Genomic DNA, 17822 nt, shown 5'->3' with positions numbered 1-17822 from the left:
AACTGTGCTGGGATGTTTGTGAAGCCGTACCTTCATTCACTTAATTCGTTCAATAGCAAAATAATCTTAGTTTAAGAAAACATGTTTCAGTGATTGGAATTTTTTTCTTAAAATAAAAATTCTTGGTAATACCATTTTACTTAGCCAACTGGCAGATTTCTTTGCTTATTTAAAGAAAACCTGCCAATAGGGTAGGTGTTTTTGACTTATTTCTACAAGCCCTGTTTTTGCAGTACTGAAAGGATGGCGGTCTTGGCATCATTATCTTTGAGACACACTTGATGTTGGAATAGTACCACCGGTCTGTTTCTGTTACCTTTTATGTATAAATGTCCAAAAACGTCTACTATTTGTCTAAATAAAAACTACCCTTAACAGTGGTGTGGTCCTGTGATTGACATCATTAGCTCTACAACTGTTTTCCGATAACCATCAGGTTTGTTAATAATGTATACATTTTTGTCTACTTTCATATAGACCAGGTGTTTGGTGATGCCAAGGCAGCAAAGACCAGGAAGTTACAGTTTCAAATAATCAGCTGAGAACAAACCAGTTGGTCACATGACCTTCTGTCTTGTTTTTATGGTCATTGGTTGATTCTGGGTTCCACAAAGCACAACATCTAGAGCAGGGGGGGTTGACCCAGGTCCTCAAGACCCTCAACCCTGTTTGTTTTCCAGCCCTCCCTGGACTGCTTGATTCTGACAACCTAAATCAGGTGTGTTCAGTCAATCAGGATGTGAAATCACTTGAGTCAGCTCAGGAAAACAGGAAGGGTTGAGGCTCTTGAGGACCAGGGTTAGCCACCCCTGATCTAGGGAGTCAAAAAATACATCATGACGACTGCCAAAGAATGCTGCAGGAAGCAATAAGACATTGGCATTTTGCAAAAAGGGGGTTCGTTTTATGGGTCCAATTTGTGAAATCCCTATTGGGACCAGCAAGGAGTCCAGTACCAGATTGGAAAGCTAGTAAAACCAACTGAGTGACAGCTGCCTCCCTCCCTGGCCAAACCTATCTTTCTTTGAGCTCAAATGTACTCAGGAACAACATGAATCATCTAGATGGGACCTTTAATCACACTCAGAATCTCCAGGAATGCCACAGAGGACCGTTTTACCGCAGTCCAACTTTAATTACATTATTCCATGATTGTATTGATTACACTGTGTCAGGAAGTTAGATACTTCAACAACAGCTCCCTTCACCAAAAAATAAAACCTGTCCTCGTCATCAACGTAAGACCCTGGCAGGAAATGAAGCAACTCTGAATGAAGACAATAAAGAGATTAGAAAAGATTAGTAAAATGATGCTGCAGTGAGAGCATGAGGTCATCACCGTATGACAGAGTGCAACATTTCTTTTACCCAAGAACTTCAGCAAATGCAAATTTATTTTTGAAATAGTAAAAAAAAAGATCTGACAAGTCCCAGGTTTACATCAAGCTGTGAGATCTTGCACTGTATTTATACATTTCCTTCCTGTTGCAGACGGGCTTATCTCGTGTTCTTCATGCACGCTGTTGACTTCAGTTCTTTTTTTTTTGTTGCTGTGAGAGATCCGTTATAGACATGCTAGTGAGTAGTCAACATATTAAACGAGAGCTTCTCCAAGGCTGAGAGAGAACAACACAAACACGTACATGCCTTCAGTTCAGTGGTGGCTTATGTGTGACTGAGCTGTTAATGAGTAATATCGAGCCTTCATTCTGCACAGACTACTGCGGTTACATTGTTTCTTATTAACGGTCACCCGGCTGAATTAAAGGAGACCTTCACTCTTCAGTAAATCCCCGCTGAGCCTCTGCAGCTGGACGGGGTGTCAGATGTCCCATTGAGCAGGGATAAGGGGCACTAGGGGTTTATCGGTGGGCTGTCAGGAGAGTGAAATCAGAGAAATCCCAAACACTTCCCCGCCCTGCTCTCTTCCACACTCGGGTGTCGCCGTGTTCAGTGTGGTGGGAGCCCATTCCTTCACACCAGAGGGCCACGCAGCCTCTTCCTTCCAAACTAAACTGGAGACGTGCCAATGCAGCCCTGCAGAAGTCAGAGAAGGTTGTGCAAAGTGCCAACGTTTACACAGGAGATTTTTAAGCACACCGCCTTCCCAAGACAAGGTGAAAGGAACACTGCTACCAACGAGGCGTCGCACAGACACGACCCGAGCGGCAGACTCTGCGTTGGAGCCGAGACTCCAGGAAGCAAAGGTGTGAGATAGCAAGAGGTGCGAAAATAAAACATGCACTTTACAGCCCCAACTTCCTCTGTGGGTTGACGCAAAGCAGGCAATGTGGAGATCAAGGGCAACAACAACAACAGGAAACATGACAACAGAAGTAGCATTAACATAAAAATAATGGTCTGGGACGTATGATAGACACTTTTAGTGGGAGCTTTGTTCCCCGGGACCAGGCTGAAGCTGCTGAGGATCAAAAGCAGCCAACGCGGGTCTCTGCAGGGAGTCAAGAGAGGCTCCTGCTGTCTCCATCCAGAATCCCCGGCATCATCCGGAGACGTTGTCACCCTTATCAGAGGGGGTTATCATTCACTTTTGATCTGTGGTCCGACAGCAGCTTCAGATGTGACGCTGGGCTGGTTCACTCTAAGCAAGCTTTACCGTTTCTGAAAGCGGCCTATAATCTGACGGTCACCATGACAACAGCAGTCTTTTTAAACTTCAGAGAGATGCTACTCAGAGGAAATGAGTGTTTTCAGAGGCCGGTGTAGTAAAGTCATCTTCGTGCATAAAAAGGGAGGGGCCATTCACAGTAAAGCTCTTTTACCCTCGCAAGAGAGTCTGTCATGCAAATGTTTCTCAAGGCTCCATTCAGACATGACAGAATGGCGAGGAAATCAACATAAAGCCAGCATTTGGCCAAGAAAGTGAACCCCACCCTTCAAAACAAAAGCTGCCAAACAAAAGCTAAGCTATACACCTAATCCTAGTTCAATCCTTTTTTTTTCTGTTTTGGCTTCAAACTTCAGAACTTCCATTAACTCCACACTAAATGCAGATTAAAAGGAATCCTCACATTAAATGCCGTCTGTTATAAAGTCTGGGTTCACACTGAGGCTCAGTTTGACAGGTGGAGTATGAGAAAACCACATCAGCACAGGCCACTGTGCTGCCATTAATGCCATTAATGCAGACATGCGACTTTATGTAAGTAAATACAATCTCATTCTGTTGCTCAACTGAAAAGATGGTTAAAGGAGCACCAACCCCATTTCTGACGATGAATAAAAGAAAGTGAAGGTTTGAGCCTTTCTCCACCACTTTCTGAGCATTTTGTAATTTTTGCATAAATGACTGACACACAGTCTCGGGTTTAACGGCTGAGTGAGCGCAGCGGTAAAATAGAACAGGGCTGTTTAATGAGTGCCTCTTAGTTCTGTCAAGTTATCCCCAGTGATCTGTGTCTTCCAGATGAATGAAGGCTGAAGAAGGTTGAAGACGTTTTTCCAGTAAGTGCCTTAGTAGGGAGGGGTGCTCACTGGATGACAGAGTGCCTCATCAGCGGAACGTTTTTACCCAAGTCTTCAAAAAAATAAAAAGTTTTTAATCAATAACTTACAACACCAGTATACTTTTTTTTTATTTTTGTTTTAAGACAATCATTTTCAAACATGTGCACAAAGATTTTACCTTTTTATGTTAAAAATTTCAAAGTGGTCATTTTTCTTTTAGCCTAATATTAGCAAAATTGGACAAATACAGCTTAAGGTAAAGCATCTACATTAAGTGCAGGTTTATTTATAATGAAATAAAAGACACATTTTACTTAAATTCTCTTCTCAGTTTTTAGCATGGACACCAAGCAGAGAACCAGCAAGTGAAAAACAAAAATGCCAAAAATGATAAGGTTTATCTTAAGGTTTAAGCAATCAAAAACAGATTTCCAGAAAATACGGTAAGTCTTGAGACCTGCGACTTACACATCAGTGATTGACACCCACCGCTAGATGAATATTGCACTTAATTAGCACATCTTCAGCTGTCTTGCCCTTTATTCAGCCCTTAAAGCATTAAGCACATTGTTCAGAAGAATTTTTGGTAATTCCTATACATTTTTGAACTAATTAGACAAAACTAAAATAATAACACTCTACAGGTGTCTCGGTGATCTAAGGTTTTTAGACTATTTTGAGCAAAATCTTTCCTCATTCACGAGTGTCTGCAAAAAATTCAAGATTGTTGTGAACTATAGAACAATTATGACCCAGCTGATAAAGACAAATAAAAAAAATAAAAAAAGAAATAACCTAAAGTGTTTGTGCCACCCAGTCTCTTCTACAGATTACACACTTCATTCTACTTCATTCATTCCAATCATTCCATATTCAACTGACTCCAAATGTCACAACAGAAACTATCAGAGGAAAAAATAAGTTAAATTAATCTTCAGGTTTAACCTTACTGTGAAAGTTTCTGACCTCAAGCATTGTTTATTAAAATATATTTGAATTTCAGTAAAACACATGGTTCATGTCCAAATCTGAAAAAGTGCCGATGTGAGAAGATTTTTAGATTTTGGAAACTAAGCAGTGCAGGATTCTAATTATAATCTCCAGCCTTAGCATTAAGGCACGTATGATGTTCTCCTCCCAAAGCTCATCTTTATTTATCCAAAGAAAGTACAGTACCCGTTCAAGCGAATCAAATACGCAAACATTTATTGCTTTACTCGTGTTTCGTTTGGAAAAGCTTTAAAGACACACTCATCATATATCAGATCATCGTCTGATATATTGTAAGGGTATAGTGGTCTTTTAAATATAATTATGATGTTTTTAGGCAAAAAAACAACCTGTGTTGTTTCTAGGACGTAGTTACTACTAGTGTAACGGTACACGTAGTTGTACCGAACCGTTTCAGTACAACTAAGGACCCCCCCATCTCCCTCCTGTGTGGGAACACTGTGGCTTTGTTGTTAGCATGAAAGGGAAAGACAATTGAATACGTCGAATGCTGTGTGCTGACATTGTTACACGAAGATAGCGTATGCCACAGTCACACATCTGCTAACGCACTTAAAACGGCATCACTCGACTGTAACAATCGGCTCTACAAGGAAAAAATGTGCAAATGTGTTCATTTTTTTTTCAGCCCAATGTTAAGTATCCAACGTTTTTGATTCCTGACAGATAATAGTATTTTTAATAATGTATTATTTTATATAGCAGATCACCTACATACGTCAATTTTATTATTGTTATATGGAATTGGAAATGGAATTCAAACTTCATTTTCTATATACTTGTCCTCCATCATCAAAAAAACCACATTCTTTTATCAGAATGGGTCTTTAATAAATGAAGTCAAAGTGACGTCAATCAAGTCCATTTGAATGCGATTGTGATGCATCTTAGTCCTTAAAATCCCTCAAACTGAATTTTATCCTAATTTACCCTGTACAACTGTGCAATGACAATAAAGGCTCCCAATCTGAAAACAAGTTGCGGAGGCTATTCTTTGTGAACTGCACAGCAAAACAGAAAATCAATACACCTTTGGTTTTCAAAATGTAGGTGATGAACTAAGATGTCCTCATCAGGGAGGATATATCTGTGTTGTCTGGAGATAAGACCCCTGTTCATGCAGTCAGTTTCTTTTTGTGGAGGATTCAATTGGAGGATTATTTTGTAAAGTCTAAGGCTCAACAGGCCAAAGCGTTACTGCATATCCATCTCATACACAGAAACAGTGCTTGGTGAAAAGGTGGAGCATAAATAAAAAGACAAGTCATATGTGTCAATGTGTATGTTCATTGAAGAACAAGAGAAGTGCGGGGTTAACTAATGGATATGGTCTATAGGATGACTGTATGTGGGATTTGGACATCCAATTTGCAGGAAAATGCCGGGGGTTGCAATCCCTTCTTATTTCCAGGGGCGGCTATCTCTTTGTAAGGAAACAAGCCAAGGCTCTGACTGTTTCAGGGATTTCATCCATTGCAATCTCACGTTTCACCTCAGCGAATCTTATAGACTAGAAAATTGACACGTTATTTTTTGAACATTTAAAACATTTTGTTTTGCGAAACTGTTGAATTTAGTAACCTGAGTGGGCCAAGAAACAAACTAATGAGAATCTATTGGAACTGAAATCATTATGCATCTGCTGGAGACAAAGTAAACAGCTCACGGATACAATGCTGTGCTTTTATTTGGAAGGAATGTAAACACATTTTTAAAACGAACCTTCTTTAAGATGACTTTCACACTGTACTGTTTGGTCTGCAGCAGAGCTGGTTATCTCTGTTAGTACGCTTTGTTTTGACGAATGTAAGGGCTCATCTGGACCAAACAAGCAAACCCGGAAATGTTTCACCATTCATCCAAGTTGCTTCATCACTCATCAGGTTTGAATGTAAGTGAACCCTTGTGCAATTCACCAGTGTGAACCAATGACTATATATGAGAACTGGAACAAGTGAGTGGCTTCCTTAAGGCTCCAGCAAAATTAACTCAATTCAGTCGCCATCTTTTTCCTGATAGGGACGTTGCCATGTTGGAGCTAGACGTTGTCTGTAAGCAGAAGGGCTGTACCGATTCATTTTAAGCGATCCGGTTCAATATTTGTGTTGATTTTGGTTTATTTTGATTGATCTGATTCATTGACCTAAAATGGATCCAGGATATCTTTAGCCAAAACTTCAAACAGTGTGACTCAGAGATAAATATCTAGTACTGAACAGTGCAGGTGAAGTTTTCCAAGTTCCTTGTATTTCTAGAAGATAATCAAGTGTAGATTAAATATGTGAACAAACAAACAAGTAAACAAAAATTAATGTGAAATCCGTTCACATTTTAGTTTCTTAAGTTCAGCCCACTGGTGAGCGTAATCTAGTGCTTGACTGGTTGCTCCTGTTTGGCATTGACCTGATTACCTAACTTATGTGTTATCTGGTTTAATATTCACATTCACATTCATATTCTTTAAGTAGCATCTTTAGAATACTACTGAATACACTACTGTGTTAACCGCTTGCTGTCCACGCTACTCTAAGCTTGCAACGTAACTGCTTCTCCTTAGCTAAACACTGCTAGCCTTAGCTTGGCACTTAGCATGACTTCTACCTCTTCTGCTTTCACTCCTCTTTCTTGCCCCATGTGCCATGTGTTCAGTGAGGATCCTGCATCCTTTAGTGAGGATAGTGGTAGATGTGTTAAGTCTGGTCTTATCTTAGACTTGGAGGCTTGGCTAGAGCAGTTAGAAGCACAGCTCCGCACAGTGGAAGCTAAGCCAGCTAACCAGGTTGTTACTAATCTAGCTAGCGCCCCAGTGCCGAGGAATACACAGGATGGCTTTGCACCAGTGGGAAGGAAGCATAGTGCTAATCGCAAAAACTTGGAGCACCCAAAGCTCCCTGCGTGTAATCGGTTCTCTCCCCTCAGCAACACACTCACTGAACCGTCAACTCTGGTCAATGGCTCTTCTATAGTTAGACACGTGGAGCTCTCAGCGACTACAGTTAGCTGTTCTCCAGGTGTCTCGCGTCCCCAGCTGCCCCCCAACTCCATCTGGATGAAGCCCATCTGCTGGACTATTTAAACACGTTGTAGAGTTAGATAAGCTAATCCTTTTCTAACAGTTATGGTACATCGCCTGTCTGTCCGGGGAGAGGATCCCTAATTCATGTGAATACCCCTGAGGTTTCTTCTTTTTTATTTTTGAAATCTTTTCGGAATATTTTAGGAGTTTTTCCTTACCGAGAAGGAGGGTCTAAATCCAGGGATGCCCAGTTTATCTTAGGCTGTTTAGTTTAGCCATTAACTATTGAATTCTATGATCTTATGTTCTTCATGATTAATTTTTATCATACAATTACCGGTATAAAGCCCATTGAGATGACTATTGTTGTAATATTGGACTATACAAATAAAAATTGAATTGCATTAAATAAAAGGAGGTAAAACAAGAATGGATAATCTGAACAAATAGAATGACTGACTAATAGCTGTTTAGTTCGCAATAGAAGTCAATGGGATTTTGGCTTCTTGGAGCCAGCAGGTCCTTCCTGTTTTGAGTGCAGGGGAGGATGGAGTTACTCAGTCTAGTTCTCATTTTCAGTCAATGGTGTGAACGCAAACAGACTATCCATTAGCCTAGAAGTGGGTTTGAGACATAAGCACCCAGTCTTTATGGGTGGAAACGGTGTAGAAAGCAGGTAAAAGCTCTCATCTGTAAATGATGGTCAGAGTTGTAGTAGGGCAAGATGTTTTTTCTTTGGTCAGTACTCAACTGTTTTTTTGTTGTTGTCAATACTGCCCCCTGAAGAGTATTTGAATGGCAATTACTATAAAGTCTTTGATTTTCAGGCCTGGCAGCTGCAATTAAACTAATCTTTCCTTCAAAGACTTCGAACAGACTGTTCAAATGTGGCTGTATGTTGTGTTCTCGGTCAGAAGCATAATCAATGTCACCTTTCAGGCTCCATTCAAACCCCTCTGCGGCTGTCCAGAGCTAGTCACAGTGTTGGAGATCCGGCAAGGACGAGCAGAGTTTGATTTCAGACGTAATTAGTCTGAAGGCATTCGGGGAGGGGGTGGTGGCAGTGATGATGATGGTGGAGAGTGCAGGGGATGTGGTGGGGGTTAAATTAGATTTGCTTTTCCTGTCTCAACACAAAGGCCCCACTGTGGGTGACAGCCAAGAAGAGAAGCTTCAGCTGATTGGATGTCTTCAGAAATCGTTCTCCCACACTCCCGTGACACTTAAAGCTAGATAAAGTTTATGTTGTAAGAGACAAAAAAATCTATTTTGCTTGTGATCCAATCAAGACAAGGGGAGTCCTACTTTGAGGAAAAAGTTCATAAAACCAGTTTTAAGGTGCAAGTAATATAAAATAATCGCTGTGACAAACATTTTTTCTAACACTTAGGTTCTTCCTCTGCTTAAATCTGCCAAACTGTGGTCAGCTGCTGTGCATGTCATTTACTGTGTGTGAATGTGAGACAGGTCTCACATTTTTGCCCCTCCTCCATATCAAAGGGCCCAGAGTTGTCGCCTTCATCTGAAGCAGCTAACACCTCAGATACTTGACTTTGCTACAGCAGGTCATAAAACACAAAGACTTGCCTCGGGGAAATGCGACTGGCGCACAAAAAAAAAAACCCAACTTGCTCAAACTCAGAAGGTTTTTTTTTTATTGACTCGCGTACAGTATCCTGCAAAAATCTCAGACACCCCTCATTTCTAATAAATTGTTTCCAAGAAGCAGAGCCAGTAATCTTTTAAAATGTCATTAAGCGGCACATGCTGTGTTTACAACAGGTAGTGAAGGTAACGAGTACAGTCCAGAAGGAAAACAGCCTTAAAAGCTCCACTTTTCCTTATGGATCATTTAGAAGCTATTGGCTTCTGTTAGCTAATATATTAACAAAAGACGGCTTTAAAAAGGTTAGAATATTTATATTGGTAGATTTTGAGGATAGCTAAATATCCATAACATCCAAAGCGCTACGGGTAACAGTGGATCACCTTAAAAAATCCTAAATAGCTTTCTTCTCAACATCACTGAAATCCCCTTTTCTGCCTTCATGCTGCGTGAAAGCTAAGTCATGCTAAGTGATCTTTGATTATCGTTGATCCTCCTATGCTACATTCACATCGGGCAAACTCTTTCCAGCTATCTGTTGTAGCCATTCCTCCAGCTTGGGGGTTACTGCCCCGAGTGCTTCAATTACCACAGGCACCACTGTCACCTTCACTTTCCAGGCTTTCTCCAGTTCTTCTCTGAGTCCCTGGTATTTCTCCAGTTTCTCATGTTCCTTCTTCCTGATGTTCCCATCGCTTGGCACTGCCACATCCACCACAATGGCTTTCTTCTGTTCTTTATCCAGCACTACAATGTCTGGTTGGTTCACCATTACCATCCTATCAGTCTGGATCTGGAAGTCTACGTCTGTTTTCTGGCACTACGTACAAAATGCACGGCCATTGCATATCCGTTGAAAGTTAAACCAGGTAGAATTTGACCAATCAGGGACTCGGAATTGGTAGTGACGTATGACTAGTGTCCCTTTTAATTCATGTTTGGAGGAGAAAAGGTGAGGCCATTAACCCCAAGAAGACCATGCCTACCATCAAGCATGGTGGTGGCAGTATTATGCCTGTTTTGTTGCCAATGGAGCTGGTACTTTACAGAGAGCAAATGGGATAGTGAAGAAGGTGGATTACCTTCAAATTCCTCAAGATAACCTGAAGTCATTAGCCCAAAGATTAGGTCTGTTTCAACAGGACAGTAGCCGCGTTTACATGGGCAAAAGTAATCGGAAAGAACGCCTGATCGGAAAGAAAATGCGTCATGTAAACGCGCCTTTTGGAATACTCTGCCCCGATCAGACTCGTTCGGATCAGGGTCTGAGGGGAGAAGGATGCTTGTTCGGTGTGCGTTTTTTTTTTTTGTTTTGTTATGTGTGGGAGAATTCAGACTGCGAGCCGTCCTGCCGCTCTGGGTTAGCGGCTGCAGGACTCAGGAGAGCCGCCAGCTCACGCAGCGAGTTTGGGGAAGCAGAAATAAATGTCGCTCAGTCCCTTTCAACACTACTGCTCATGCCCAAATGATTCATTCCGACCGAAAGTGTGAGCCATGGGAACATTTGTTGTAATCGGAAAAAGGTTTTCTGATCCCATGTGGACGGGTGAATTTTAACCCGACCATTGATCCGATTAAGATATTCAGCCCATGTAACCGCGGCTAATGACCCTAAACACACATCAAAAGTGGTAATGAAATGGCTAAATCAGGCTAGAATCAAGCTTTTTGAATGGCCTTCCCCAAGTCCTGACTTAAACCTCATTGAGAACCTGTGGACAATGCTGAAGAAACAAGTCCATGTCAGAAAGCCAACAAATTTGACTGAGTTGCACCAATTCTGTCAAGAGGAGTGGTCAAAGATGCAACCAGAAGCCTGCCAGATGCTTGTGGATGAGTACCAAAGGTGCCTAATTGAAGTGAAAACGGCCAAGGGACATGTAACCAAATATTAGTAATGCTGTATTATATTTTTGACTCAGCTGATTTGGTCGTATTTTCAATTGACCCATAGTAAAGTCATAAAATGATCAAATTCTTGAATGTGTTTTGTGACATAGAAGTATCAGTTCCAACCACTCTGTCAGAGATGAGTCAAAGTTGTAGAAATAACTGGAAACTCAAGACAACCATGACATTCTATTCTTTATAAGTGTACGTATATAAACCTTTGACCACCACTGTAATTTCAACCAAAAAGCAAATTCTGCATGGTTAAAAGACAAGATTATACCAACATTTATCAGCATTCTCAACCAAAGTTTTACAGTGAAGGAAAATATGTTAGTCTGATATAAACATTTAGTGTAGCCAAATGTATTAAAGAACTGCTTAAGATCCATGTAGAGATTTCTTTTCACTTTCATTGAGACTACCAAGTTTTGCAAAGCAGAGGAGAAACTCAACCCACAGTAACGAGAGTATAAAAGGGTTAGCAGGTTCAGCATCACACTCTGTATCTGTATGAAAGCTTCAGAACTTCAAACCTTAAATCACCCCCCTTCCAGCTTTAGACTAACACTCTTCAGAGTAAAAAGAAGATTCCATCTTTACCCAATAATAAGCTCCGTTGTAAACAAAGAACTATGACTTCCTCTGGAGACTTTTGTCTTTTTTCATTTGCAGGACAAATCTGATTTCTCCTGCCAAGTCACGTAACCATTTGATGTGGGATTGTGACTTTGCTATCTGAATTGCAGAGTGCTGCATTCCTGCAGATTGTATGGCATGCTTTCACACGACAGTTTCACGATCATTCACTCTCCGAACGCTCAGGCTGCAGAGTCAAAGTCAAGCTCTCACTCAGGACTTCTGGCCTGGCGGAAACCTGGGTTTTTACGGTAAGCTCCCCCGTCTCCCTCCACGGTAAAAAAACGCTTTCTCTGAGCTGTGAATATGAATGGGTCGAGGAGGAGGAGGAGGAAGAGTCCCCCCCCCCCGTAATTATGCCTATTGTGTTCTCTTCCTGTTGTAAAGAAAGAAACCTTTCCATCCAAGTCGTGCTTTATTTCTATCTGATCTTCAGCTGACGGCTTATCTTGACCCTGTCTGGGCTTCTGCACATAAACACTGAGCGCGCTCGGATAAATACTGGTGGCAAAACACTTCCAAGCATTTCAACGCGTTTCCCGGGTTTTCGGATCAAAAGACAGACTCTTCATTCAAAGGAGAATTCAGGAATTTTTAGATTAATAACATGAAAAACATGGCAAAAAAAGTGCATATAAACAGGAAATAGGCAGAAAGAAGTTAGTTTATGTTTATCCATGAGTTTGATTCCTCAAATTAAACAGTTTTTTCCCCCTCTTGTATTTTGGTATGAGATAATATCAGTGACGAGAGTCACAATAAGGGTGACTCCTCTAGGGGGAAGCTGTGGGTGTCGGTGCTGTGAGCTGGAGCTCCTCTGGGGATAAAACCGGCCTGAAGTGTGTGTGGTGGCCATCTGAGTGGCTCATTATACATTCCTTCAGAAAACAGGCCTCAGACATTCCTCAAATGCTGACACATAACCACACGTGCTCCCCACGCTCGCATCCCAACTGTTGAAACCGTTTAGCGCCCGCCATTCCGAGAAGACACCGCCCCCCCCATCCCGTCTCCCATCCAGAAATGATGTCACCACCCCTCAAGTTGACATCTTGCTTTTGTTTGTTGCACAAAAGATTGTGTTTACATGTGTGTGTAACAGTTGTTTGCAAGAAATCACTGTGCAAAGGATGCTGGGAGTCCCTCAACACTGGGGTTAGACTGTTTCTACAATAAGGTGAACAACATTCATGATATTTTTTTCAAAAGGGACAGACATTTACATTTAAAATACTTTACATCCCGTAGGAAACAATCATAAAAGCATTTTTCTATGTCATTATGCAGGAAATTTGAACAAAATACTCATTACTTGACATCCACGTATGAAAACAGTTAGCATACCATCATAAATGTTTTATATTTTTTACATTAGACAATCTATAATCAAAACAGACGGGGAAGCTGCAAAGTTCAACGACTGAATAAAAAAACTGTTTGGTAAAACGATAATGCATAATAATGTTGTTATTTAGCTTCTCCGGCTGCCACTCCTGTTCACCTTACGCTATGATTTTTGCATCAAATCAATTGGAAACACACTTCCGGGTTGAAGCATGGTAAACAAAACTAAAAGAGATTGAAGCTAAGTCAGTTCCCCAAACAACCATTAGGGGGTTGTTTTAGAAGCCCCCATTGACCATATCGTGTCTCATTGTTTTGCGAATTTTTGTGTGTAATTTATTTGAGTGTCATTTATTTATTTATTTTTTAAACAGCACACTGAGTTCTGGGTCCTGATTGGCTGGAGACCTTGTCAAACAATCTCCTTCATGCCTGTTTTTCCCTGTGCAGAACAACATTTCCCACCAACTTTCCTCCTCCTGAGGCAAACGAGGAACAAGCAGCCAGCAGGTGTTGTTGGGTTTAAATTCCAGCCAGAACTCTGATTCCCGCAAACTCACCAGTTAACTCTGACTGTAAATATTAGTGAGCAGGGACAGATATGTTCCCCGTGAAATCCCTGGGGATGGGATTACCGTCGCTGAACAGAGCGTGCCCCGTTCAAACCAGCCCCCTCCTCTGGACGGGGCTTTGTGCTGCTTTGGCACGCGTTTGTGTCGTAATGGAAACCTCGCACAAACAAACATTTATGATGTTTATTTATACACACGCTGGGCTTATGTGTGTTTTTGGGGGGGGGTGATGGACGGGGATTACTGCTGCTAATCTAGGAGAATGTACCTGTGCTGAGCAGGTGAGCCGGAACCTGAGACGTGAAGTCTGAGGCAGAGTCACGGACCTCCTGATCTTCATCCTGCAGCAGCAGGAACAGACTCCTCCACAGTGAGAGTGTCGTGGGCAGACCTTAAACACACACACACACACACACATATGACGGAAACACCTCAAACGTTTCCTTTGTGCCGCTGCTTTCGCTCAGACTCACCCAGAACCGGACCAGGGTTGGTGAGCAGGCTGGATGTGCAGCCAACCAGCACCTTGGTTGCCGTCAGCTTCACCTCCACAGGCCGCTCTTCATCACAGCACGAGCACACCAGCGCCCCCCATGGGGCCAAACAAGCGACTGCACTTGGACACTGTCATCGTTAGAAAGACAAATTTGATTATTTGTTTCCTGTTTTTGTTTTTTTTGCACCATAATACAGGTCACAGAAAATAAAACTTTATTTTCTGTTTAATGTGTCCTGATGGAGCGTCAGTGGGACTACGATCAGACAACTTCAAGAAAGACTTTATGGTCCAGGCAGATGCTTCACATTGTTGTTTGTCGTGCAAACGCTTAAAGAAAACAGAATTCTGCTTTTGTGAAGAGCTCTGACTCAATGAGCACAGATGGACTTCTCTTGAAAAGAGAAATAAACCATAAAGCTCAACAACAGTACAGATTTGAAGGCATGACCCCCGTGCTCGAGCTTTAACCTCTTCCAGAGTGAGAATGTGTGCCAGAATAAACTTCCCCAGTGTCTTTAGGTCATGAAGGAAGGATTCTGTCTTGTTTTTATTGAAGAAGGCTTCATGGAAGAGATGACAAGCTTTGTGTAAATGTTCTCACTGTAGCATCTCTGTTTGCCAGAGCTGGTAGAATGTGTTCTTTACCTGAGGGTCAAGGGTCAGCATCTCAGTCAAAAGCTGGGAGAGCAGCGTCAGGGCGGCACAGTGGAGCTCCACGCTGAAAAACACACATCAGCCGACAAACCTTCAGCTTAACTCTGGATTTCTAACAGTCAACTAAAGCCTCAGTCACAACCGTCCTTATGGCTGGGTACGGGCTGTTGGTGTGGCAAAACCTGTGTGCCCCGCACACAGGTTTTGCCAGCAGGGCATGCCCCAGCAGGGCATGCGTGCTGCAGGTGACAGGTCGTAGTGAAAACGTATACAACACAAAAAGAATGAACTCGATGAGATGCAGGCGTGTTGCAGACTGCACAGACTACACAAGGAGCCCGTTGGTGCTGAAGACGTGATAAAGACCCATTTGCCCAGCTTCCACCCGGAAGGGCATTTGAGACTAAGGCGTTACAAAAGTCGCTGCGTGGCAGCATCACCTGTACTTCATGCGTGTGTGTAAACTTACATTAGCCTCACAGATACTTTACTACACACACGGCAATCATACATCCCATTTTCAATCAGCCTTAAGGGAACTGAACTGTAAGACGCACCTGCACTCCCATTTAAAGACCCACTCCGATGAAAACGGTGCCATGCTGTTTTCTTGTGCCATTGTTTTGATAATGAAGGACATTTATTAGGAAAACTGTGCTCAAAATTCTTTTAATCAAATTTTTGTGAATCAGGACCAGATGAAAAAATAGCATCACCTAGATTTGTCAAGAGGAAAAAATACTCAGAAATGCAATGTTAAGCTTAAATTGCTTTATCTATGTCCTCCATCATGAGAAAAATAACACAAGAACGTGTTCAAAATACTATTTTCATTGGAGTGGGTATTTATGCTAACTGAGCATCAAGCAAGACAATTTTTCTGCCTGCTGATTTTCTTTGGTCCTTGACCTGCTGCATGTATGCAGAAAGTTATTTTCATTGATTTCTTTCTTGTTAATTGAGGTGGAAAAGCCTCCTCGAGCCTGCTACACCCTCTTACCCCGACCTGCGTTCCACAAAGGAAGTGTGCTGGTACCTCCACAACATCATAAGCCGCAACAGGCCCAGTGCTATTCAAGCACTGGCAGACAAGGGCAACCGGCAACCCAATCTCCTCCCAGCCCAGCTCTAATCATAACCCTGGGGCCGCTCTGAAGGGAAAGCGGATCTCTGGGTCCAGAGATTGTGGCCAGGAAAAGGCTTCAGAGGCCTTTGTAATCCAATCCTCGTTCAGGCCTGTATTCTCTTGTCAGGGGTGAGAAAAGCACCGCAACTGCTTGTAAAGGAAGGTGTGTGCGTGTGTGTGTCAGTGCATGTCAAAGGGCTTACTGTATAAACACACACACTAGAACAGAATGTGCCAAACGAGTCTGCATCTCAAAAGAGGGAGGTGTGCGACTCCGCAGTCCTTCAGCTCTGACGAAAATACAGCTGAGGGCCCGGCAGGTGTGAATAATCGAATGGACGACTAATGGTGCAGATGCAGGCCTTTGAGGGAACAAATATCAGTTTTCACCCACATAAACGTTTCCATGCCCTCTATTTCATCGCGGCGCTGCTGGTCCTTCACTGTTGGTGGACTTTTGGCAGCCGAAGCGCCTCTGAGCCGCACAAAGAGCGCAAAAACATGCAGAGGAGAAAGAAGAGCCGAGGAGCAGCCAGGTGCAGGCAGTGACCCTCTACGCCCCCCCCTATGGATCCAGACTCTGAATGAAGACCCCTCACAGCCCAGGAAAACAAAACCTGAGCAGCAGAGGAGGAGGAGGAGGAGTTTGTGGCTTCACCTTCTCTCTCTGTTAGTCCGTCTATCTATCAAAGCTTCAAACGGACACCTTTAAGACTGATGGAGAACCGGGGAGCAGACGCTCAGAAACAAACACAGCCTTCTTAAAAAGGACAATGTTTTAGTCTATATGACACAACCAGCACTTTAGGAAAAAGTCTAAATAACGGCAGCTCAAAAATTCTATTCAATTTATTTATAAAGCCACAATTTTGAACCAAGGTTGACTCATTTAAAGTTGGTCACAAAATAAATCCAATTCTGTTGCGGTAATCTAATTTGCTCTAGACCAGTGAAATGCAACTCCAGACCCCAAAGGCCAGATTCCTGTATGTTTTCTAACATACCCTGTCCTGTTCTGGCATGTTCTCATGGGCTGGACACACCTGAACCAGTGGAAATGATGCAGAGACTGGAGTTCCCTATCCGTGTTCAAGACCAGCGGGCCCGAACTCCCGGGCTGCGGACCGGTCCGTGGGTCATTTGGTACCGGGCCACACAGAAAGAATAAATAACTTACATTACTTCTGTTTTACTTATTTCGGAATCTGTAAGATGTTTTATTTTGAAAAATTGCCAGATACATCCGTGTATATGACTCTTGACGCAGGCCAAGGCGCCCTTCTCGGTCACGTGATAGGTTAGGGCTAAAATAAAACCCAGTAGCTCGCAAGATGAGTAAAAAACAAACATCTGGAAAGTTTCTTTGCCAAGGGAAAACGCTCAGCCAGGAGACAGAAGAGGAGCATTTGACTTCAAGAAAAAAAAAAGCTACATTTAATAGACAGTACTTTTTTGCACCACGAGTGTGGGAACGGGAGAGGATGATGACACCTGAGCGATGTTCAATGTTGTGCATGTCAAAATAAAAGCTTGGGGTTGGTTTTGTCACGTGTCTGTACCTCCTTCAGCGTAGCGTTACTAAAATAGTTCTCCGCTTACCTCTTAAAGACCGGTCCGTGAAAACTTTGTGTGAATTCAGACCGGTCCATAGCGCTAAAAAGGTTGGGGACCGCTGTTCTAGACTGACCCAACAGTGATAAAATAATTTGAAATGCATGTTAATAATGGCTCTTTTAAAAGATTGTAAAAAAACACAGCACCACGGAGTCAACTGAATGACTGCGGGTATAACTTTCAGCAATAAGGCTGACGGTTCTGACTCTGGTGGAGTTCTGCAGGCAGACAGTTCGTTTACTCGGGTTCCAGCACAGAAGGGAGAGACCAAAGCAGCCAAACCACCATACGGTGTGGTCAAAGGTACAATCCACTGTGTGGTGTGAAGACAGTACATCCCCGAAACAAAAAGACAAGATATGAGACAAAACAACGTTAGACTC

General features: G+C 42.5%; 1 protein-coding gene across 2 annotated transcripts in view; it reads right to left on the bottom strand.

The window, feature by feature from the left end:
- thada (THADA armadillo repeat containing) overlaps window positions 1-17822 on the bottom strand; it is a 125150-nt gene that overhangs the window by 5670 nt on the left and 101658 nt on the right. For both annotated transcript variants that reach the window (XM_078931674.1, XM_023963169.2), the window contains exons 34-36: window positions 14691-14763; window positions 14020-14170; window positions 13815-13937 (exon numbers count right to left, since the gene is read on the bottom strand). In XM_078931674.1, coding sequence (XP_078787800.1) covers window positions 13815-13937; window positions 14020-14170; window positions 14691-14763 — 347 coding nt within the window. The remainder of the gene's footprint in view (window positions 1-13814; window positions 13938-14019; window positions 14171-14690; window positions 14764-17822) is intronic.

This window comes from Oryzias latipes, chromosome 15 (assembly GCF_053564925.1).
Source record: "Oryzias latipes strain Hd-rR chromosome 15, Olatipes_Hd-rR_3.1".
In the NCBI taxonomy this organism is placed as follows: Eukaryota; Metazoa; Chordata; class Actinopteri; order Beloniformes; family Adrianichthyidae; genus Oryzias; species Oryzias latipes.
The sequence above is the reverse complement of the archived record's forward strand: the minus strand, read 5'-3'. Positions and strand labels throughout refer to the sequence as shown.